At 37.4% G+C, this 23,551-nt stretch overlaps 1 protein-coding gene across 6 annotated transcripts in view; it reads right to left on the bottom strand.

Annotated features, from left to right (window-relative positions):
* STXBP5L (syntaxin binding protein 5L) overlaps positions 1-23,551 on the bottom strand; it is a 387,143-nt gene that overhangs the window by 153,595 nt on the left and 209,997 nt on the right. For all 6 annotated transcript variants that reach the window (XM_036883434.2, XM_036883436.2, XM_057503095.1 and 3 more), the window contains exon 11: positions 4,175-4,329. In XM_036883434.2, coding sequence (XP_036739329.2) covers positions 4,175-4,329 — 155 coding nt within the window. The remainder of the gene's footprint in view (positions 1-4,174; positions 4,330-23,551) is intronic.

The following is a 23,551-nucleotide window of genomic DNA, read 5'->3' as shown; positions in this document are numbered from 1 at the left end:
AATAATAATAATTCAGAAAGTAATGTGAACTATGGAAAAATATCAAGGATAATGATATAAGAAATAGCTTGTGATTGGTGGGGGAGCATTAATTTAGTTACAGCAGTCAGGGAAGACATTGTTTTCCATCTATAATAAAGGACTAATAAGGGAAAGCCACAGTTAAAGTGTTATTCTCAATGTAAGGTAAAAGTCTTTATGAGAACATTTTATATACATGATATTTTATTCTCAGTAGCTATTACTATTACTGTTTTTCTATTTATGAATAACTGTAGCTATTACTATTACTCAGGTATTACTGTTTTTCCATTTCATAGAGAAAACAGGTACAAAGAGGTTATGATACTGGCATGCGATTACAAAGCTACTAACTAATAGAATTTTTGACAGAAATTTTGTTCAGTATTCAAGTCTCAGATAGGAAACTGGAACAGATGGCCTTCACAGTCCTTCCAGTCCTCAGAAGCTATAGAACCTATTCACATTTATGTTTATAAGTCACATGCTGTGAGAGAAAAATTAGGAACAAAAAAAACAGAAGGAGCATGCCTTTGTTTGGGTGCATATCTATGTGACAATGTGCAGTCCTCACACCGTTTGCTCCTCAAACTGTTCTCAAAACTGAGATTTCCCCCTACTTCTTCCTATCACCTAGAGCTGCTTTAAGTTTTTCAACATGGTTTTAATACTTCTGGGTTTGGGGTGATTTTTGTTTGTTTTTTCATTTGTTTTGCTTTGCTTTTCAAAAAAGTTTGAAGAACATTGGGACTCTACATTTGTTGAGAATTGCTTTAAAAAAATAGTTGAGACATTGGCATGAATGAGCAAAATTAATAAATTATCATTTTAGGTAGTGACATTTGCTTTAGGTTATTGTTTCTTTTCAAATAAAAAAACTGGTAGCAAAAGTTTCATCTTTGTAGAAGTACTTAGTGTACTGTGGTAATTACTAAAAAAAAGATTTCCTTAGGAGTTCAAGTTAGATTCAATTCTGTGTCTATTATTTATTAATAGTTTGACTTTGGTAAAATCAGTTAATTTCTTTAACCTTGGATTTCTTTACCCACTTACATGGCAAAATAAAAAAACTACCTTAGACTGTTACAAAGGTTAGATGTATATGAAGATGTTTAATGCAAAACCTGGCACATAGTAGGTGTTCAACAGATGCCAATTGTATGACTTTGACATACAAGTACAATCCAAACAATACAACCTTTATTAGATTGACTGGTTTATTTTTGGGCAGGCAGTCTTTTAACCCTAGCCCCAACAAGATGAAAAGTTCTATCAAAATTACTACTTCTGTGAACAGAAATGCCTTATTTATGATATTTGTAGAGAACCAAATACAATCAAATCTAGATGTGACACTAATAAACTTTAAGTATAGTTGGTCAGTTACTCTGGGCAATGCCCCCTAAAATAAGAGGCATTTGTGTTCTTTGGCAAACAAGTTAAATAGTCAGATGTCATTAGCAATATTAAAAATTTTTAATAAATTAATTTTGTTTAACATATGCATAACATCACTATGTAGCTGTAAAGAAAATTGAAGTTCCATATTTACTAATACAGAATTGTAATCGAAATATTTTAAGTGAAAAAAGTATGATACAGAACAGCACACAGATTATGCTGTCATTTGTACAAAAAAAGAATATACATACATGAATATGTGCCATATGTACAGACTTTCTGGAAGAATACATAAGAAACTTAGTAGTTGCCTCTCAAAGGGCAGTGAGAGGGTTTGCATGTATACTGTTGTGTATTGTAGGGTTTATTTCTGGCATTTTCATGCATTATTGTTTAATTAGAAACAGTTAATACATTTGTATTTTACTGATAAACTACTTATCTTAGTCCCTGAGAGATAAAAAGTTCCATTCTCATTACCACTTCTCTGAAAAATGAAGACTTATTATGTGTCTTGGAAGTGATTAGACTTGGTCACAGTATACTTATAATTTAACATTATTAGAAATTGTCCTAAAATCTCTACCAATGTGCAGAAATTTGTATGCAAACATATATATTTCCATTTCTATTACTAGCATGCACATTTTCTTTCTCTGTGCTCTTTAACAGGCTTCTTTCTCTAATGTGCTAAGTTCAGCTTTGGTACTCTGTTTTTTCATTCTTTGTTCCTTTTTCATTCATTCTCATAGCTCCAAAGAACATCAATATTACGATGATTCATGAATAAATATTAAAGACCTTTTCCCTCTTTTTCTGCCAAATAACTCTACTGTCTCATAATGAGACTTACTTTTCCTCTCTCTCCAAGAATTGTTATTGCTGCATATGAAACCACTAATTTTAAAATGTTATCTTTGACTCATCTACAACATCATTCCTTAATTCAATTGTTGACCAAATTCAGTGGGTTTTCCTCTTTCCATTCCTACAGGCAGTACTCTGTTTCAGATCTTGACCATTTTAATGTACATAATCACAAAAGCTTCCCATCTACAATGTGGAATTTTATTAGATTTCAGTGTCCCCTCAAACCCATGCACTCTTATTGGACAAATCTTACTAAAAACATTGCTTTCTTTCATCTTGGTATTTCCTCAAAATTCCTTTGTAGCTCTCTATTTCCAAATACCTCTAGAAGACTTGCAATTTTTTCTCTAAATTGATCTCACTCTAGCAAACCTGTCAAGTTCAAAACCTTTTAGTCAATATCCTTTTCAAAGCACAAGTCATTCTTCAAGGCCTATTTAATCCTACTTTTTCCATGAAGTTTTGCATGAATAGTTTAGTCATCAGCTATCTGACTAGCCTATAAATTAGAACATTATTTAAATTCTGACCCATATAACTCATACTTAATTAAGCTATATTTGTAAACAAGTCATAATTATTTCCCTCATCTGACCAGATTTTGTGTGCTTTGACATCAGAGATCAATTTCATATTTCCTCTGTATTCTCAATGAGTCCTTATTGTACTGAGGCCATAAAAGCATACAATAAATATTTTTTAATTAACAACACAGACAATTTGTCCATAGCAACCCTGGAAATAAAATGCCACATTGATTGTCATTTCATATCAATTTATCCCATCTTTTAAATATGAAACTAAAGACTTTAAAGCAATTAATACATTTGTAATAAAACACAATTCATGTATCTTCAGAGTTTACAAAGTTTGTTCACTTTGGCCTTCCAATAATGTGGAGTCAATATTATTATTGACTTTTTAATATTATTGACTCCATATAACTCTGATGTGGAGTCATGGTTATTACTCTCTTTCTACAAATGATAATTCAAACTCATAAATGTAAAGTGATATACTGAAGGTCACATAGCTAATAAATGTCAGAGCTAAATCATAAACTCAAATATGTGTCTCCAAGTCCAGTGTTCTTTCCTCCATATGTTCCCTCTTGAAACTGTAGTAACATACATACATACTATGTTGTTAAAATCATACACTCATATTTCACTTTTTGTTTTACCCTTCTCAATTTTTAATTTCATTATTAAAATATTTCATCATTATTAGATTCAATTATACAGTTTGCATATAAGACTCCATATAACTCTGATGGACCAGTTTTTATGTTTATAAAAGTCAGTTTTTATATTTAGTGATGAAAAAAATAAGCAATGTTTCCTCCCAAAGGCCCTTCTGATTATTTTTCTCAAAACTGAAATAAATCACTAACCACACATCAGCAATCCTAGAGTAATCTGAGGTGCGGCAGTTGCATCTGAAGCAAAGCCAGATGTGAAACATGCACTACCACCAAAGTTACAGATCACTGATATCAGGTAAGTGCTTTAACTTTGATTGGCTTTGGAATGGATGGGTGGAGCTGGTCTAGGAGAGGCTATCAGCAGATTTCAGTTTCCCCAAGTGATTTCAACCTGGACCCCTATTGGAACCTCCCAGATCAGCTTCCACCATCCTATCAAAGTTTAAAGCACTTACATGAAATTAGAAGCTGAAACTCCAGCACTGTTGCACTTCATCTGTCTTACTTCCAGTTTGTCAAGTAGGTACAGTTGCAGAACCTGTTCCAAAACCAGTAGCTCATACTGTTGTACAACAGTAGATGTTAGCTGTCAAAACTAATAATATTTAAACTTAATTTTGTTAGGAACTTATTTCAAAAATGATTTTTCAACATTTATAATTTCATTTAAGTACTTACCATTTGGATAGGGTGTTTCACATAAAGTGAGAAATTCAACAATAGGATGATCCATTTCAAGCACTGTAATTGCTTTTCCATGCATGATGGTTAAACTAGGTCTTCTACAAGCTTTGTCATAGGACAGTCCACCAGAAAATATTATGAATGGTTCACTACATAGGAAAAAAAATTAATGAGCCTGAGAGTCCTTTAAGATAACACAATGTCATAGGACTGAGCCAATAAAAAGCATATTTGGTGGAGATTATATACAGTGTAATTTGACAGGAAGCAAAAGTCTGTCCTGGCCCAAAATATCTCACCTAATAATTTACTATTTTACTATTTCCATTTTTCTGGATGTACATTCCCATCATTAAAATTACTAATGAATCAGTCTAAAGGTGTTGCGGTAGGGGGAAAGGTCATGAGGTCAAAGGGAGATCACTCAAAGGATATCTTCACATATATTACTTGGTTACCAAACTGTAAATCACTGCCATTAGACTATTAGGCTATATTATTTTTACCATATGAACCAGTTGGCATTTGTAGGCCAAACTCCCTAAGAGATAAAAGAGGCAAATTTCAATATGAAGTGAAATGTAACAGTAGCAGGCCTACAATGGTAGAATGTAACAGGAAAATTCTATATAATGGAGTTGCTGCTAAAAAAGTATGATTATAAAAAGCTGGAGAAAACTAATATGTAAGGGAAAATAAATGTGATCTCAATTTTATCTTGAGACTGCTAGTTCTATTTAGCTTATAAATTTAACTTCAAACATTTTTTTCATGTCTCATTAGTTGCAAGACACAATCAGTTTGCATGTACAGTATCAAACATTAGCAGTGGAACATTTGCTAATCTTATGGTGGTCATCAAGCAACAAAATAAAGTTTTATAAAAGTTTCCACTTTTAACTTACATGCCTCAACACCCAAAAAGCAAATAACCCTATTAAAAAATGGGTGGAGGTTCTGAACAGACACTTCTCCAAAGAAGAAATTCAGATGGCTAACAGGCACATGAAAAGATGCTCCACATCAATAATTATCACAGAAATGCAAATTAAAACCACAATGAGATACAACCTCACACCAGTTAGGATGGCCAATATAGAAAAGACTAGGAACAACAAATGCTGGTGAGGATGCAGAGAAAGGGGAACCCTCCTACACTGCAGGTAGGAATGTAAAATAGTTCAACCATTGTGGAAAGTAGTATGGAGGTTTCTCAAAAAACTAAAAATAGAAATACCATTTGACCCAGGAATTCCACTCCTAGGAATTTACCCTAAGAATGCGGCAGCCCAGTTTGAAAAAGACATATGAACCCCTATGTTTATCGCAGCACTATTTACAATAGCCAAGAAATGGAAGGAACTTAAGTGTCCATCAGTAGATGAATGGATAAAGAAGATGTGGTACATATACACAATGGAATATTATTTAGCCATAAGAAGAAAACAACTCCTACCATTTGCAACAACATGGATGGAGCTAGAGGGTATTAGGCTCAGTAAAATAAACCAGTCGGAGAAAGACAAGTAGCAGATGATTTCACTCCTCTGTGGAGCATAAGAACAAAGCAAAAACTGAAGGAACAAAATAGCAGCAGACTCACAGAACCCAAGAATGAACTAACAGTTGCCAAAGAGAAAAGGACTGGGGAGGGTGAGTGAGAAGGGAGGTAGAAGGGGAATAAGGGGCATTACAATTAGCACACATAACATAGGGGCATTGCATGGGGAAGGCAGTATAGCATAGAGAAGACAAGTAGTGACTCTATAGCATCTTACTGCACTGACGGACAGTGACTGTAATGGGGTATGTGGTGGGGACTTGATAATGGGGGGAATCTAGTAACCACAGTGTTGCTCATGTGATTGTATATTAATGATACCAAAATAAAAGAAAAAAGTTTCCATCAAAATCTGCATATAAAATGTCTACGCTAATTTTTACTTATTGTTTTGTCTTAATATTTTAACATAAATATTTGAGTTGAAAGCTAAATAAGGAAACATGCTCTAATTTATTTTTCTTGTGTCCTGCATCAGTTGATGTGAGTTATTCTTACCCCAGTAATTACATCCAGTAATTGGATGTAGTAAATAACTAATCCACTAATGGTAATATTAAGAAGCAAATTTATTTTTTCTGTAAAATATATTAATATATATAAAATTATTAAGAAGATTTCTCCAGATTTAAAAATCACTTCTAATGAAATGAGAGTATGGGTTTTTGCATGTTTGCTGATTTGTGTTGCCACGAAAGTCATGCCTTGGAGAACATAGTATAATTTCATAGATGTTAAGCTTAACTATCTGCTCCAAGTACTATTAAAGGCAACAAATACTTTTATTTCCATGTAAAAATAGATGAATTTACTCTCATCTTCTAGTACTAATCCAAACATAGAATAAGAAGAAATTTACTCTTTCTTGTAAGCAAATTGAAAACATCTCCCTCTTAATATTGAGAGGAAGCAAAACCTTCCCTGCTTTTATTATGACTCTGCACCAGAAAACATTGGATCTGAAATTAATTGTTGACATAGATGGACTTCTCTGCACACTACTGAATGACTGAATAAGAAGTTGTTTATGCAGAAAATGTTCAGGGAACCACTCATAGATAATTGCATTAGACAGTTAATTACCACATTAAATCCCCATAAGTATTGTCCTAATTTTATTAATAAAGTTAAATAACAACTAAGCAGACAAACCCAAAAGAAAACTGAAATATCAGACTTCAAAGTCTATTCTCCTAAACAGTGGTCTATACTGCCTGTAGTATATGAGAAGTCTGAGATTAACACAGGTTAAATAATTTGTTCAGGGTCAAGGAGATAGGATATAGCAGACTCCAAAGTCCATGCTTTTTTATTTCTAGTCTAATGTTTCTTAAACTGTGGGACACAACTTAATAGGTGTTCTAAAAAAAAACAGGTTTAAAAAGAAATTTGTAAGTTGACAAATACTTGCAAACCATATCTCCTTTTTGAAATTTTATAATTCATGACCTATACTAAAGATTCTGAGAATCTTTATAGTAAAGAAAACAATTTAATATAACCCAGAATTTCTCAAGTTTATTTGATTACAGATTCCTTTTTTCCAGGAATGCAGTAAGAAAGATACCACAGTTAGTATAGTTACCATAATTTGGTAAATGCTATACTACACTAAACTGCCTCTTTTAGTACTAAATACATTGTATCTTGTGATACTTATTAGATGTATTATTATAAAATAAATAAGTTATTGACAATGTCTTCATACATAAAACAATAATATAGAAATTGTTGATAACAACTTGGATAAATCTCAAAGAAATTATGTTGAGTGAAAGAACATATGCTCAAAGGTTACATTAATATATAACTGTATTTATATGACTTTTCAAAGTGGCAAAACTACAGTGATGGAGAATAGATCAATGGTTGCCAGGGGTTAGGAGTGGGAAAAAGTATGATTATAAGGGATAGAATGAGAGACCTTTGGGGTTTGGAAATGTTCTGTATTCTCAATGTGCTGGTGATTTCAGGAATTGATACATGTGTTAAAATTTGTAGAACTGTACATCAAAAAAAAGTGTTTTACTGTATAATTTGTAAGACAGATATAATCAAAAAGCATTCACATTTTTTCTCAATGGAGGCAACACGATTAAATAATAAACTATGTAACATAGTATAATACATATTAAAATTACATTTCTGGAGTATTTATGATGTTCCAGGTATTGTGTAAAAAACTTGACATGCATTATTGTATTTAATCCTTGTGATATCCCCATGGGAGTACTACTATTATTATTCTCACCTAACAGATGGTATAGAGAGGTTTGAAGAATCTAACTACAGATGAAGTCTACCAGCAGGTGGCCATGATAGGAATTAATGTACTTGCAGAAAATTACAACAGAGAAACTGATAGTGCTAGTGGTAGCACATAGAGAGATCATTATTCCTTTTTTTGAAGAAGATAAAATTATTAAGCCTACAGGTCATTGTGATGAGAGTTCCAGTAAGCAAACTGGTGATGCGGAACCAATGATTCCTTAACACAAAGGTTGTTCATCCCTGTAAATGTAAAACAAGTATATGGACGGCTGGTCTCAGATAAAATTAAGCAGAAAACATACTCCTTACATTTGCTATCTGTGCACTCCTTTTAGAGGTCCTATTGCTTCAGAATATATGGTAGAGCTCTTAAAGTTCCTATTCCTGCTACAGTAATTCTAATTGTTAACTTCACAGTTTCTACTGTGTAAATGATGGAGCAAAATATCACTATTTACCTCTACTTCCAGACTATGGCTCATTTTGCTGGGCTAATACCTTTTCAGCATTCTTAACTTCAGTACTTCTCTGCTTTTTAGTCTCCTTGTATTCTGAGCTGTGGAACCACTGCATGCAGATGTGACATTTTAAATATAGCAATAATCACAAATATAGACACAAGTTACTAAAATGCACAGGAAAAGGGATGATAATAATTATGATTAATAATACATATAATTATTTCACATCAAAAATCAAAAGAATTCTACACAAGTTGGATTACCAATTACTAGAATAATAATTTAGGATTGGTTGAGTGATTTTAACAATAAGAAATATGGATCTTATTACCACAATAACCTTTTATTAAAAAATCTGTGTGCCACTCATCAAATTACTATATTACAAACTTTATGTATGATTTCATTTAATCCTCATGAACATCACAGAGAGGTATTGTTGAGTGAAATCATTTGATACTTGCCTTTTTCCACCTGGCTTAGTTCACTGAGTATAATACCCTCCAGCTCCATTCATGTTGTTGCAAATGGTTGAATTTGTTTTCTTCTTATGCTTAATAACAATAATATTCCATGGCATATATGTACCACATGTTCATTATCCATTCATCTACTGATGGACACTTAGGTTGCTTGCATATCTTGGCTATTGTAAATAGTGCTGCAATAAACATAGGGGTGTATATGTCTTTTGGAATAAAGGATGTTTTTTTCTTCCTGGGTCAAACGCTATTTCTATTCTTAGTTTTTTTGAGGGACCTCCATACTGCTTCCCACAATGGTTGAACTAATTTACATTCCCACCAACAATGTAGAAGGGTTCCCCTTTCTCCGCATCATACCCAGCATTTGTTCTTTCTTGTCTTTTGGATGTTGGCCATCCTAACTGGGATGAGGGGATATCTCATTGTGGTTCTAATTTTCATTTCCCTGATAATTAGCAATGTGGAGCATCTTTTCATGTGCCTGTTTCCCATCCAAATTTCTTCTTTGGAGAAGTGTCTCTTCAGATCATCTGCCCATTTCTTAATCGGGTTATTTGTTTTTTGGGTGTTGAGGCATGTGAGCTCTTTATGTATTTTGGATGTTAACCCCTTATCAGATATGTTGTTTACAAATATATTCTTCCATACTGTAGGATGCCTTTCTGTTCTACTGATGGTGTCCTTTGCTGTACAGAAGGTTTTTAGTTTGATGTAGTCCCATTTGCTCATTTTTGCTTTTGTATCCCTTGCCCAATGAGATGTGTTCAGGAAAAAGTTGCTCATGTTTATATTCAAGAGACTTTTGCCTATGTTTTCTTCAAAGAGTTTTATGGTTTCATGACTTACATTCAGGTCTTTGATCCATTTTGAGGTCTTTGGTCCATACTTTTGTGTATGGAGTTAGATAATAATCTAGTTTCATTCTTTTACATGTAGCTGTCCACTTTTGCCAACACCAGTTGTTGAAAAGGCTGTCATTTCCCCATTGTATATCCATGGCTCCTTTATCATATATTAATTGGCCATATATGTGTGGGTTTACATCTGGGCTCCCTATTCTATTCCATCAATATATCGGTCTGTTCTTATGCCAGTACCAAATTGTCTTGTTTACTGTGGCTTTGTAGTAGAGCTTGAAGTCAGGGAACAAAATGCCCCCAGCTTTATTCTTCCTTCTCAGAACAGCTTTGGCCTTTCAGGGTCTTTTGTGGTTCCATATGAAATTTTGAACTATTTGTTCCAGATCATTGAAGAATTATGTTGCTTTTTTAATAGAGATTGCATTGAATCTGTAGATTGTTTCAGGCAGGATGGCCATATTGACAAAATTAATTCTTCCTATCTATGAGCACAGGATGTATTTCCATTTATTCATGTCTTCTTTAATTTCTCTTATGAGTGACTTGTAGTTTTCAGGGTATAGGTGTTTCACTTCCTTGGTTAGTTCTTTTGCTAGGTATTTTATGCTTTTTTTATTCAATCGTGAATGGAATTGTTTTCCTGATTTCTCTTTCTGCTACTTCATCAGTAGTATATAGGAATGCAACAGATTTCTATGCACGAATTTTGTATCCTGCAACTTTGCTGAATTCACATATTAGTTCTAGTAGTTTTGGCGTGGATTCTTTAGGGTTTTTAATGTACAATAGCATGTCATCTACAAACAGTGACAGTTTAACTTGTTCCTTCCCTATATGAATACCTTTTATTTCTTTGTGTTGTCTGATTGCTGTGGCTAGGACTTCCAGTACTATGTTGAATAAAAGTGGGGAGAATGGGCATTCTTGTCTTGTTCCCAGTCTTAGAGGAAAAGCTTTCAGCTTTTCACTGTTAAGTATGATGTTGGCTGTGCGTTTTTTCATAAATGGCCTTTACATGTTGAGGTACTTGCCCTCTATACCCATTTTGTTGAGAGTTTTTATCATGAATGGATGTTCAATTTTGTGAAATACCTTTTCAGCATTTATTGAGATGATCATGTGACTTCTGTCATTTTTTGTTGATGTGGTGTATGATGTTGACAAATTTTCAAATATTGTACCATCTTTGCATCCCTGGAATAAATCCCATTTCATCATGATGAATGACCTTTTTTTATATATTCTTTAATACTGTTTGCTAATATTTTGTTGAGGATTTTTGCTTCTATGTTCATCAGGGATATTGCTCTATAATTTTTTTGAGGTGTCTTTTTGTGGTTTTGATATTAGAGTGATGCTGTTCTCATAGAATGAGTTTAGAAATATTCCCTCCTCTTCTACTTTTTGGAAAACTTTAAGGAGGGATCGGTATTAGGTCTTCTCTAAATGTTTGATAAAATTCAGCAGTGAAGCTATCTGGTCCAGGCAGTTTTTCTTAGGTGGTTTTCCGATTACTGATTCACTTCCATTGCTGGAAATTGGTCTGTTCAGATTTTCTGTTTCTTCCTGGGTCTGTCTTGGAAGGTCGTATTTTTCCAGAAAGTTGTCCATTTCTTCTAGATTATCCAATTTGTTAGCATATAATTTTTCATAGTATTCTCTAGTATTTATTTGTATTTCTGTGGTGTCTGTAGTGATTTTTCCTTTCTCATATCTGATTCTGTTTATGTGTGTAGACTTCTTTTTTCTTGATAAATCTGGCTAGAAGGTATATCTATTTTTTTATTTTCTCAAAGAACCAGCTCCTGGTTTGATGATTCTTTCTATTGTTTTATTCTTCTCAATTTTACTTATTTTTTCTCTGATCTTTATTATGTCCCTCCTCTAATGACTTTTGGCCTCATTTATTCTTTTCCTAGTTTCATTAATTGTGAGTTTAGATTGTTCATTTGGGATTATTCTTTTTTCTTGAGGTAAGCCTGTATTGTAATATACTTCCCTCTTACAATGGCATTTGCTGCACCCCAAAGATTTTGGAGTGTTGAGTTGATGTTTTCATTTGTTTCTGTATATTGCACGATCTATGTTTTTATTTGGTTATTGATCCACTGATTTTTTAGGACCATGTTCTATAGCCTCTGTGTCTTTTGGGGCTTTTTTGTTTTCTTTGTAAAATTTCTTTCTCTTTTTTTAAAAATTCATTTTGTTATCATTAATCTACAATTACATGAAGAACATTATGTTTACTAGACTCTCCCCTTCACGAAGTTCCTCCCACAAACCCCATTACAGTCACAGTTCATCAGCGTAGTAAGATGCTGTAGAATCACTACTAGTCTTCTCTCTGTTGCACATCCCTCCCTATGCCCACTCCCCCCACATTATACATGCTAATCATAAGGCCCCCTTTCATTTTCCCCACCTTTATCCCTCCCTTCCCACACATCCTCCCCAGTCCCTTTCCCTTTGGTAACTGTTAGTCCATTCTTGGGTTCTGTTTCTGCTGCTCTTTTGTTCCTTCAGTTTTCCTTTGTTCTTATACTGCACATATGAGTGAAATCATTTGGTACTTGTCTTTCTCCACCTGGCTTATTTCACTGAGCATAATACCCTGTAGCTCCATCCATGTTGTTGCAAATGGTAGTATTTATTTTCTTCTTATGGCTGAATAATATTTCATTGTGTATATGTACCACATATTTTTTATCCATTCATCTACTGAGGGACACTTAGGTTGCTTCCATTTCTTGGCTATTGTAAATAGTGCTGCAATAAACATAGGGGTGTATCTGTCTTTTTCAAAATGGGCTGCTGCATTCTTAGGGTAAATTCCTAGAAGTGGAATTCCTGTGTCAAATGTTATGTCTATTTTGAGCTTTCTGAGGAACCTCCATACTGCTTTCCACAATGGTTGAACTAATTTACATTCCCACCAGAAGTGTAGGAGGGTTCCTCTTTCTCCACAACCTCGCCAACATTTGTTGTTGTTTGTCTTTTGGATGGTGGTGATCCTTACTGGTGTGAGGTTGTATCTCACTGGTTTTAATTTGCATTTCTCTGATGACTAGCAATGTGGAGCATCTTTTCGTGTGTTTGTTGTCCATCTGAATTTCTTCTTTGGAGAACTGTCTATTCAGCTCCTCTGCCCATTTTTTAATTGGATTATTTGCTTTTTGTTTGTTGAGGTGCGTGAGCTCTTATATATTTCAGATGTCAACCCTTTATCGGATCTGTCATTTATGAATATATTCTCCCATACTGTAGGATACCTTTTTGTTCTATTCATGGTTTCTTTTGCTGTACAGAAGATTTTCAGCTTGATATAGTCCCACTTGTTCATTTTGGCTTTTGTTTGCCTTGCCTGAGGAGATATTTTCATGAAGAAGCTGCTCATGTTTATGTTGAAGAGATTTTTGCCCATGTTTTTTTCTAAGAGTTTAATGGTTTTATGACTTACATTCAGGTCTTTGATCCATTTCGAATTTACTTTTGTGTATGGGGTTAGACAATGGTCCAGTTTCATTCTCTTACATGTAGCTGTCCAGTTTTGCCAGCACCAACTGTTGAAGAGACAGTCATTTCCCCATTGTATGTCCATGGCTCCTTTATTGAATATAAATTGACCATATATGTTTGGGTTAATGTCTGGAGTCTCTATTCTGTTCCACTGGTCTGTGGCTCTGTTCTGGTGCCAGTACCAAATTGTCTTGATTACTGTGGCTTTGTATTAGAGCTTGAAGTTGGGGAGCAAGATCCTCCCCACTTTGTTCTTCCTTCTCAGGATTGCTTTGGCTATTTGGGGTCTTTGGTGTTTCCATATGAATTTTTGAACTATTCATTGAAGAATGCTGTTGGTAATTTGATAGGGATTACATCAAATCTGTATATTGCTTTGGGCAGGATGACCATTTTGAGCATATTAATTCTTCCTAGCCAAGAGCATGGGATGAGTTTCCATTTGTTAGTGTCCTCTTTAATTTCTCTTAAGAGTGTCTTATAGTTTTCAGGGTATAGGTTGTTCACTTCCTTGGTTAGGTTTATTCCTAGGTATTTTATTATTTTTGATGCTATTGTGAGTGGAATTGTTTTCCTGATTCATCTTTTATTAGTTCATTGTTAGTGTATAGGAAAGCCACAGATTTCTGTGTGTTAATTTTGTATCCTGAAACTTTGCTGAATTCTGATATTAGTTCTAGTAGTTTTGGAGTGGAGTCTTTAGGGTTTTTTACGTTCAATAACATGTCATCTGCAAATAGTGACAGTTTGACTTCTTCTTTTCCAGTCTGGATGCCTTGTATTTCTTTTTTTTTTGTCTAATTGCCATGGTTAGGACCTCTAGTACTATGCTGAATAACAGTGGGGAGAGTGGGCATCCCTGTCTTGTTCCCTATATCAGAGGAAAAGCTTTCAGCTTCTCACTGTTCAGTATGATGTTGGCTGTGGGTTTATCATATATGGTCTTTATTATGTTGAGGTACTTGCCCTCTATACCCATTTTGTTGAGAGTTTTTATCATGAATGGATGTTGAATTTTGTCAAATGCTTTTTCAGTGTCTATGGAGATAATCATGTGGTTTTTGTCCTTCTTTTTGATGATGTGGTGGATGATGTTGATGGATTTTCCAAAGTTGTACCATCCTTGCATCCCTGAGATGACTCCTACTTGATCATGTTGTATGATCTTCTTGATGTATTTTTGAATTCAGTTTGCTAATATTTTGTTGAGTATTTTTGCATCTATGTTCATCAGGGCTATTGGTCTGTAATTTTCTTTTTTTTGTGGGGTCTTTGCCTGGTTTTGTTATTAGAGTGATGCTGGTTTCATAGAATTAGTTTGGAAGTCTTCCCTCCTCTTCTATTTTTTGCAAAACTTTAAGGAGAATGGGTATTAACTCTTCTCTATATGTCTGATAAAATTCAGCAGTGAATCCATCTGGCACGGGTGTTTTGTTCTTGGGTACTTTTTTGATTATCAATTCAATTTCTTTGCTGGTAATTGGTCTGTTTAGATTTTGTGTTTCTTCCTTGGTCAGTTTTGGAAGTTGTATTTTTCTAGGAAGTTATCCATTTCTTCTAGGTTTTCCAGCTTGTTAGCATATAGATTTTCACAGTATTCTCTAATAATTTTTTGTATTCCTGTAGGGTCGATCGAGATTTTTCCTTTCTCATTTCTGATTCTGTTGATGTGTGCAGATTCTCTTTTCCTCTTAGTAAGTCTGGCTAAGGGTTTATCTATTTTGTTTACTTTCTCAAACAACCAGCTCTTGGTTTTATTGATTGTTACCACTGTTTTTTTTTTAATGAGAATCGAATTGTGTTTAATATATGAAAAGAGGAAGAAAGGTTCCTTATAGAAGAAAGAGCTCATGTAGGGGCCTGAGGTGACACAGACACAGCCTGCGGAGCTGCGGACAGAGGTGTAAGATGAGGCTGGCAAGCTGTGCAAGGGCTGTACTGTAAAGGACCTTCTAGGCTATTCAGTCATTTGGCTTTTATCCTAAGATCAATGGGAAACCATGTAAGAGTTTAAACCAGGGCACAGAATGGTAGAAGCAGATTTTCATTGTGAATAAAAGGAAAGCCCTCAGGCTACACTGTGGACAATGAGCAGAAAGACATCAGGGAGGATTTGCAAAGACCATTTCGAAAGACTGGAAAGCAGCTGAGTTGAGGATGATGTAGCTGATGAGGACAATGAGCTGAGGATCCCTCGGGTAGTGGTGGTGGACGTGGCGAGATGGCTTCAAGAGCTTGTTAGTAGGTGAAATTGACAAACCTTGATGATGGGTTGGGTACATGGGGAGAGGCAAAGGGGTGTCCTGACTGTTTCTCAGTGAGGTCCTGCCTCAAACAGGCATTTGGAAGCTCTCAAGACCATGAGAAAAGTCTTCAAACAATGTCACTCTACTGATCTGAATGTTAGCTATATGAGGGCTGGTATCTCAATTTATCTTTTTCTACCAATGTATTTCAAATATCCAAAAGAGCACCTGCCTCATAGTAGGTGCTCAAAAAATAAAACTTGCAGAATCTCAGCTATTTTCATTCCTTTTTGTTTCCATACATATCTCTGCAGCTGAAGGGACTTCCTTGGGTGTAGTTACAATCTGAAGTCACTTTCTGCAAAATTGCCTGTCTCAAAATGTGCGTGAATGCCTCTGGCTGCCCCATGGAAATGCCTCCTTGTCTCAGATGGAGGAGGCATATAGACCTCCTCTGAGTACTTCTCGGGGTAGCCACCTGGCCCACAATAATCCCCATGCTCCAGGGCATATTGTCTACCCTGAGCCATTGCTGACTCCTGAGGGGCAGACAGCAGGCTCAGATGGGCTCAATACAATTCCCTCTTCCAGGAATTCGAAATTTGGGAAAGAGACATAAAAACTGACAATGGCTGGAACTGAGTCCCTTTAGTAGCAGTTTGCACAGAAGTCTTTTGAAGTCATTTGCAAGTGCCCAAAGCAGGTGGTTCAAACCGCCTTTCAATTATAAGCTATGACATTGGTTTCCAATAAGTCGTTTCTGGCTTAAGCTAGCAAAATTTTGTTTTGTTTCTCCCTGAAATCAGGATGGAAAAATTTTAAACACAACACATGGTAAGTGAGGAGTGTCTGAAAGGAAGCCCCTGTCACTCTCTTTTTCCTGTTGCTTGCAATCAACTAGCCTTTTGACTTCAGATATCTTGTTGGGGTTTTGCTCTCTGCCTGTTTATTCCCCAGTATCTGTGGGTTGTACAGGGACTGTCTTGCTAGGGTTGCACATGCTGTGAGCAGTTTCCAGAGCGCTTCTGTAGACTGACTTTGGGAGCCACCATGCTCAGGCTATGGTTTGTTCATGCAGAGGGAATGCGTCTGTATTGTTCAAATGCTGGGTGGCAAGATTGGCCCTGAACCTAAAGCCCTAACAATAGAGTGATGATGTGATGCTTTGCTCAAGTCCTGTTTGCCTCTTTTTGCATTTAATTCCCATAAGCTCATTGACACGAGTCACATCGCCTCCCGCAGAGACCACCCGTCTCGTGAGAGCCTTGGTACCAGATGTAGACAAGGAGGCTGGAATGAGCTCCAAGGGCTGACAGCCATCATTGCGTGTGAGGATTATTTTAGGAGGAGACACAAGCCAGATATTTATCAGCTAATAATTTCTGGGGCTGGTAGCCTCCCCACATCAGGAGAGCCATCATCTCAGAGATGTAGCTCTGATGGCTGCTCGTCCCGGCTCTGACCCCAGGGCAGACAGAAGCCAACACCCCGGCCAGCCGCCAGGGAGCCCCTGCAGGGGAGTGCTGGCGGTGGTCAGTCTGTGCAGGGGTCAGATGCATGAAAGTTAACACCCCATACTTGTGGGGTGGAAGAGGAAGGGAGGGGATGGGAAAAATACATCATCTTGGACAAGTCGGCTTAGGGTGGAAGACCACAGAGTCCCCCAAGCCATTTATAGATGCATCAAGCCAAAAAAGTTCTTGATAGATTGGGGAAGGTGGCGAAATTGGGCCCTAGGATGCGCTGTCTGAGAAAGGGGCTGGTCCCCGCGATCACGTGCTTTCCTGTCCCTTCCTAGAGTGGTCCGAATTGTAGGAGAAAGAAAGTCTTGCTCCGTGGAACAAGCAGGATAGTGGACCGAGGGTGAGGCTGAATGGAGGCAGAATCCAGTCTGTGGATAGTAGGTGTTGGGAGAGCTTTATCTTCCCTACCCCTTCCCCCATCATCCATTCGTCCAACCAGACCCTCACCCTCCCTTTCTCCACACTGCAGACCCCTAGTTTTCACCTTCATCAGTGAATAGCTGGTGACCCGAGCTGGCTGGCAAGTCCACTAATGCCAGGAATTCCACCATCCCTTGCTCACCAAGGGAGCTGGAGGCAGGAAGCAAAGGAATCCACATGTTCGGGCAGCCCTCCCTGCACCACCTGGAAATGCTGGCGCCCCCCCAAAGGGCTGCCTATCCAACAGCCAAGGAAATCCCAAAAGCTGTGGCTTCAGGCAGCAAACAAGGCAGGAGATCTGGCACTCCTCCTTCTGTCACCCGGCTGAAATGCCCACCCGTGGCCTTGGACCCGCCCAAGCCAAGTGGTGACCCTGACCTTCCCCTAGAGCCCTTCCCCTTCCCACGGCCCCTCCGCCCAGCAGGAGGGACCCACTGACCAGGGGCTCTTTCCATTGTTTTTTTCTTCTCAATTTTATTTATTTCTTCTCTGATCTTTATTATGTCCCTCCTTCTGCTGACTTTAGGCCTCATTTGTTCTTCTTTTTCCCATTTCGATAATTGTGACATTAGACTATTCATTTGGGATTGTTCTTCCTTCTTGAAATATGCCTGGATTGCTATATACTTCCCTCTTAAGACTGCTTTCGCTGCGTCTCACAGAAGTTGGGCCTTTGTATTGTTGTTGTCATTTGTTTCCATATATTGATTGATCTCTATTTTAATTTGGTTGTTGATCCATTGATTACTTAGGAGAATATTTTTAAGCCTCCATGTGTTTGTGGGCCTTTTTTCTTTCTTTGTACAATTTAGTTCTAGTTTTAAACCTTTGTGGTCTGAAAAGCTGGTTGGTAGAATTTCAATATTTTTTAATCTACTGAGGCTCTTTTTGTAGCCTAGTATTTGGTATATTCTGGAGAATGTTCCATGTGCAATTGAGAAGACTGTGTATCCTGTTGCTTTTGGATGTAGAGTTCTATAGATGTCCTTTAGGTCCATCTGTTCTAGTGTGTTGTTCAGTGCCTCTGTGTCTTTACTTATTTTCTGTCTGGTGGATCTGTCCTTTGGAGTGAATGGTGTGTTGAATTCTCCTAAAATGAATGCATTGCATTTTATTTCATCCTTTAGTTCTGTTAGTATTTGTTTCACATATGCTGGTGCTCCTGTGTTGGGTGCATATATATTTAGAATGGTTATATCCTCTTGTTGGACTGAGCCCTTTATCATTATGTAATGTCCTTCTTTATCTCTTGTTACTTTCTTTGTTTTGAAGTCTATTTTGTCTGAAACTAGTACTGCAACACCTGCTTTTTATTCCTGTTGTTTGCATGAAATATCTTTTTATATCCCTTGACTTTTAGTCTGTGCATGTCTTTGGGTTTGAGGTGAGTCTCTTGTAAGCAGCATATAGATGGGTCTTGTTTTTTTATTCATTCAGTGACTCTATGTCTTTTGATTGGTGCATTCAGTCCATTTCCATTTAGGGTAATTATCAATAGGTATGTACTTATTGCCATTCCAGGCTTTAGATTCGTGGTTACCAAAGGTTCAAGGTTAATTTCCTTACTATCTAAAGGTCTAACTTAACTCACTTAGTATGCTGTTACAAACACAATCTAAGGTTCTTTTCTGTTTCTCCTCCTTTTTCTTCCTCCTACATTCTTTATATATTAGGTATCATATTATGTACTTTTTGTCTATCCCTTGATTGACTTTGGGGATAGTTAATTTAATTTTGCATTTGCTTCATAATTAGCTGTTCTAATTTCTTTACTGTGGTTTTATTACCTCTGGTGACAGCTATTCAACCTTAGGAACACTTCCATCTATAGCAGTCCCTCCAAAATAGACTGTAGAGATGGTTTGTGGGAGTTAAATTCTCTCAGGTTTTGCTTATCTGGAAATTGTTTAATCCCTCCTTCAAATTTAAATGATAATCCTGCTGGATAAAGTAATCTTGGTTCCAGGCCCTTCTGCTTCATGGCATTAAATCCATCATGCCACTTCCTTCTGGCCTGCAAGGTTTCTGCTGAGAAGTCTGATGTTAGCCTGATGGGCTTTCCTCTGTATGTGATCTTATTTCTGTCTCTGGCTGCTTTTAACAGACTGTCCTTATCCTTGATCTTTTCCATTTTAATTATTATGTGTCTTGGTGTTGTCTTCCTTGGGTCCCTTGTGTTGGGAGATCTGTGGATCTCCATGGCCTGAGAGACTATGTCCTTCCCCAGATTGGGGAACTTTTCGGCAACTACCTCCTTAAAGACACTTTCTATCCCTTTCTCTCTGTCTTCTTCTTCTGGTATCCCTATACTGTGAATATTGTTCCGTTTGGATTGGTCAGACAGTTCTCTCAATATTCTTTCATTCTTAGAGATCCTTTTTTCTCTCTGTGCCTCAGTTTCTTTGTATTCCTCTTCTCTAGTTTCTATTTCATTTATCATCTCCTCCACCGTATCAAACCTGCTTTTAATACCCTCGATCAAGCTCTTCAGCAATTGGATCTCTGACCTGAATTCATTCCTGAGTTCTTGGATGTCTTTCCATACCACCATTAGCATGTTGATGATTTTTCTTTTGAACTCCCTTTCAGGAACAGTCACAAGGTCCATATCATTTAAACCTTTCTCTGGAGTTGAATTAATAATTTTACTCCAGACCAGGTTTCTTTGGCATTTCATATTTGTATATGGCGCCCTCTAGTGTCCAGAAGCTCTATTCTGGAGCTGCTCAGCCCCTGAAGCAATGCTGGGGGTCGCAGGGGAGCAGTATTGGTGCCTCGGGGGAGGAAAGAGCTGTTCTCTGCTTACCAGCTGCTGTGCCTGCCTCCACTGCTTGAACCAGTGGGCTGAGCACACAGATATAAGCTTTTGTCCCAGAGCAGCCAAATATGGATCCCTGTTTTCCACAAGCAGATGGAATCCCAGTCTCCCCAGGAACTCTGCCTGTCCCGGCTTTCCAACCCCGTAATCAGAAGAGTATGATGAAAGCACCATGAAATGTAGGTTTGTGCTCCCAGCACAGATCTCCAGAGTTAGGTATTCAGCAGTCCCAAGCCTTCCACTCCCTCCCTGCTCAGTTTCTCTTCCTCCTGCCAGTGAGCTGGGGTGGGGGAAGGGCTCAGGTCCTACCAAGCCACAGCTCTGGTACATTACCCCATTCACTGAGGTCTGCTCTTTTCTCCAGGTGTATGCAGTCTGGCGCCATCCTCTTTCCTGTTGCTCTCTCAGGATTAGTTGCACCAACTATATTTTCTAATTATATCCAGTTTAAGGAGGAAGCCTCTGTCTCTCCTCTCATGCTGCCATCTTTAATCCCACCTGTGCATGTTTTTAAAAAGCCTCTCAGGTGAGTCTATTGGATAGCCAGAGTTGACAAACCCTAGGCTGTTGTGGTTTCCCAGCACCTGCCAGTCCTTTCCTGGCCTTGGCCCAGTTTCTTTTCTGTTCTGTCTTAGCGGGCTTTGTCTTCTCTCCCTAGCGGGTGAGCTCTCTTTGTATAATTTATATCTTTTTTCATACCTTTGTCACAGAGAAGCTGGTTGGTACAATTTCAATCTTTCTGGATTTAATGAGGCTGCTTTTTGTGTTCTAGTATGTGATCTATTCTGGAAAATGTTCCATGTGCACTTGAGAAGAATTGTGTATCCTGTTGCTTTTGGGTGGAGTGTTCTGTAGTTGCGTGTTAGGTTCATCTGTTCTAGTGTTGTTCAGTGCTTCTGTCTCCTTACTTATTTTCTGTCTGGTTGATTTGTCCTTTGGAGTGAGTGGTGTGTTAAATTCTCCTAAAATGAATGCATTGCATTGTATTTTCATCTTTACTTCTGGTAGTGTTTGTTGCACATATTTGGGTGCTCCTATGTTGGGTGCATAGATATTTATAATGGTTATATTCTCTTGTTGGACTGACCCCTTGATCATTATGTAATGTCCTTCTTTGTCTCTTGTTACTTTCTCTGTTTTGAAGTCAATTTTGCCTGATACAAGTACTGCAACTCCTTTTTTCTCCCTATTATTTGCATGAAATATCTTTTTCCATCCCTTAACTTTAAGTCTGTGTACGTCTTTGTGTTTGAAGTGAGTGTCTTGTAGGCAGCGTATAGATGGGTCTTCTTTTTTTAACCATTCTGTAACTCTTTGTCTTTTGATTGGTGCATTCAGTCCGTTTACATTTAGAGCGATTATCAATAGGTATGTACTTATTGCCTTTGCAGGCTTTAGATTCATGGTTAACAAAGGTTCAAGGATAACTTCTTTGCTACCTAAGAGTCTAACTTAACTCACTTATTAAGCTAATTCAAACACAATCTAAAGGTTTTTTTTCTCTCCTCTTTTTCTTCCTCCTCCACTCTCTATATATTAGGTGTCATATTCTGTATTGTTTGTGTATGCCTTGACTAACTTTGTGGGTAGTTGATTTAGTTTTGCATTTGCTTAATAATTATTTGGTGTATTTCTTTTACTGTGGTTTTATTTTCTTTACTGACAGCTATTTAGCCTTAGGAGCACTTCCATCTAGAGAAGTCCATTTAAAATACACTGTAGAGATGGTTTGTGGGAGGTAAATTCCCTCAACTTTTGCTTATTTGGAAATTGTTTAATTCTCATCAAATTTAAGTGATAATCTTGCCGGGTAGAGTATTCTTGTTTCAAGGCCCATCTGTTTCATTGCATTGTATGTATCATGCCACTCCCTTCTGGCCTGCAAGGTTTCTGCTGGGAAGTCTGATGATAGCCTGATGGGTTTTCCTTTGTGTGTGATCTTTTTTCTCTCTCTGACTGCTTTTAATACTCTCTCCTTGTCCTTGATTTTTGACATTTAATTATTATATATCTCAGTGTTGTCTTCGTAGGGTGATTTGCGTTTTGAGATGTGTGGATTTCCGTGGCCTGAGAGATTATTTCCTTTCCCAGATTTGGGAAGATTTCATCAATTATTTCCTCAAAAAAGCTTTCCATCCCTTTTTCTCTCTCTTCTTCTTATGGCACCCCTGTAATGTGAATATTGTTCCATTTGGATTGATAGCATAGTTCTCTTATTATTCTCATTCTTAGAGATCCTTTTTTCTCTCTGTGCATTTGCTTCTTTGTAGTCCTGTTCTCTAATTTGTATTTCATTTACTGTCTCCTCTACCTCATCTAATTTGCCTTTTAATCCCTCCATTGTACGTTTCATTTCAGATACTGTATTTTTCACTTTCTACCTCTTTATTGAAGTCCTCCCTAAGATCTTGAATATTTTTATGTAGCTCTGTGATAATGTTTATGATTTTTATTTGAAATATTTATCAAGGAGATTGTTGATTTCAGTTTCACTTAGCCTTCTTTCTGGTGTTTGAGGGATTTTGATTTGTGTCAGGTTCCTTTGCTTTTTAAAATTTATAATGATTGCTATGGAATAATAACTATGTGTAGGCAGCATCCTCTAGTGCCCAGAAGCTCTACTCTCTGAAGCTGCCCAGCACCTGGAGCAATGGTGGAGGTTGCAGGGGAATGGTACTTGTGCCTGCCAGGGGGTAAAAGATCTTTCCTGCTTCCTGGCTGCAGTGCCTGCCTTCATTGCCAGGGCCAGTGGGCCGAGCTTGCAGGGAGGAACCTCTGCATTATGTCCTTGTAGCTGCCATAGGTGGCACCACCCTCAAGGTGGCCTGGTGTGCTGATGGGGGCAGTAGGTTTGCAAACTGGTGCTGGCTGTGAGGAAGGAGTGGCAGGCTGCATATCACAGTGGAGGGTCTCAGTGCTGTGTTGCCAGCCAGGGGGATGGAGCATATGAAGCTCTTGAAATTTCCCAACCTGCTGGGCTGAGTGTGCTGGGATGGTTTTGTCCACCCATCCTTTCTCCTAAGTAGCAAGCTCTGTGTAATCCTTGTCCCATTAGCACCCCTCTCACTGTTGGGAACTCTTTCAAAGTGATCCCTTTCTTTTGTCCTGGAGCAGCCAGTTGTGGGTACCTGTTCTCCACATGCATCTGGAATCTCAGGCTCTCCAAGTAATCCACCTGTCTTTGTTTTCCAACCCCACTAATCTCCAGAG

Source organism: Manis pentadactyla, chromosome 1 (genome assembly GCF_030020395.1).
Source record: "Manis pentadactyla isolate mManPen7 chromosome 1, mManPen7.hap1, whole genome shotgun sequence".
NCBI classification, from domain to species: Eukaryota; Metazoa; Chordata; class Mammalia; order Pholidota; family Manidae; genus Manis; species Manis pentadactyla.
Note: the sequence above shows the minus strand (reverse complement) of the source record. Positions and strands in the feature narration are given on the sequence as shown.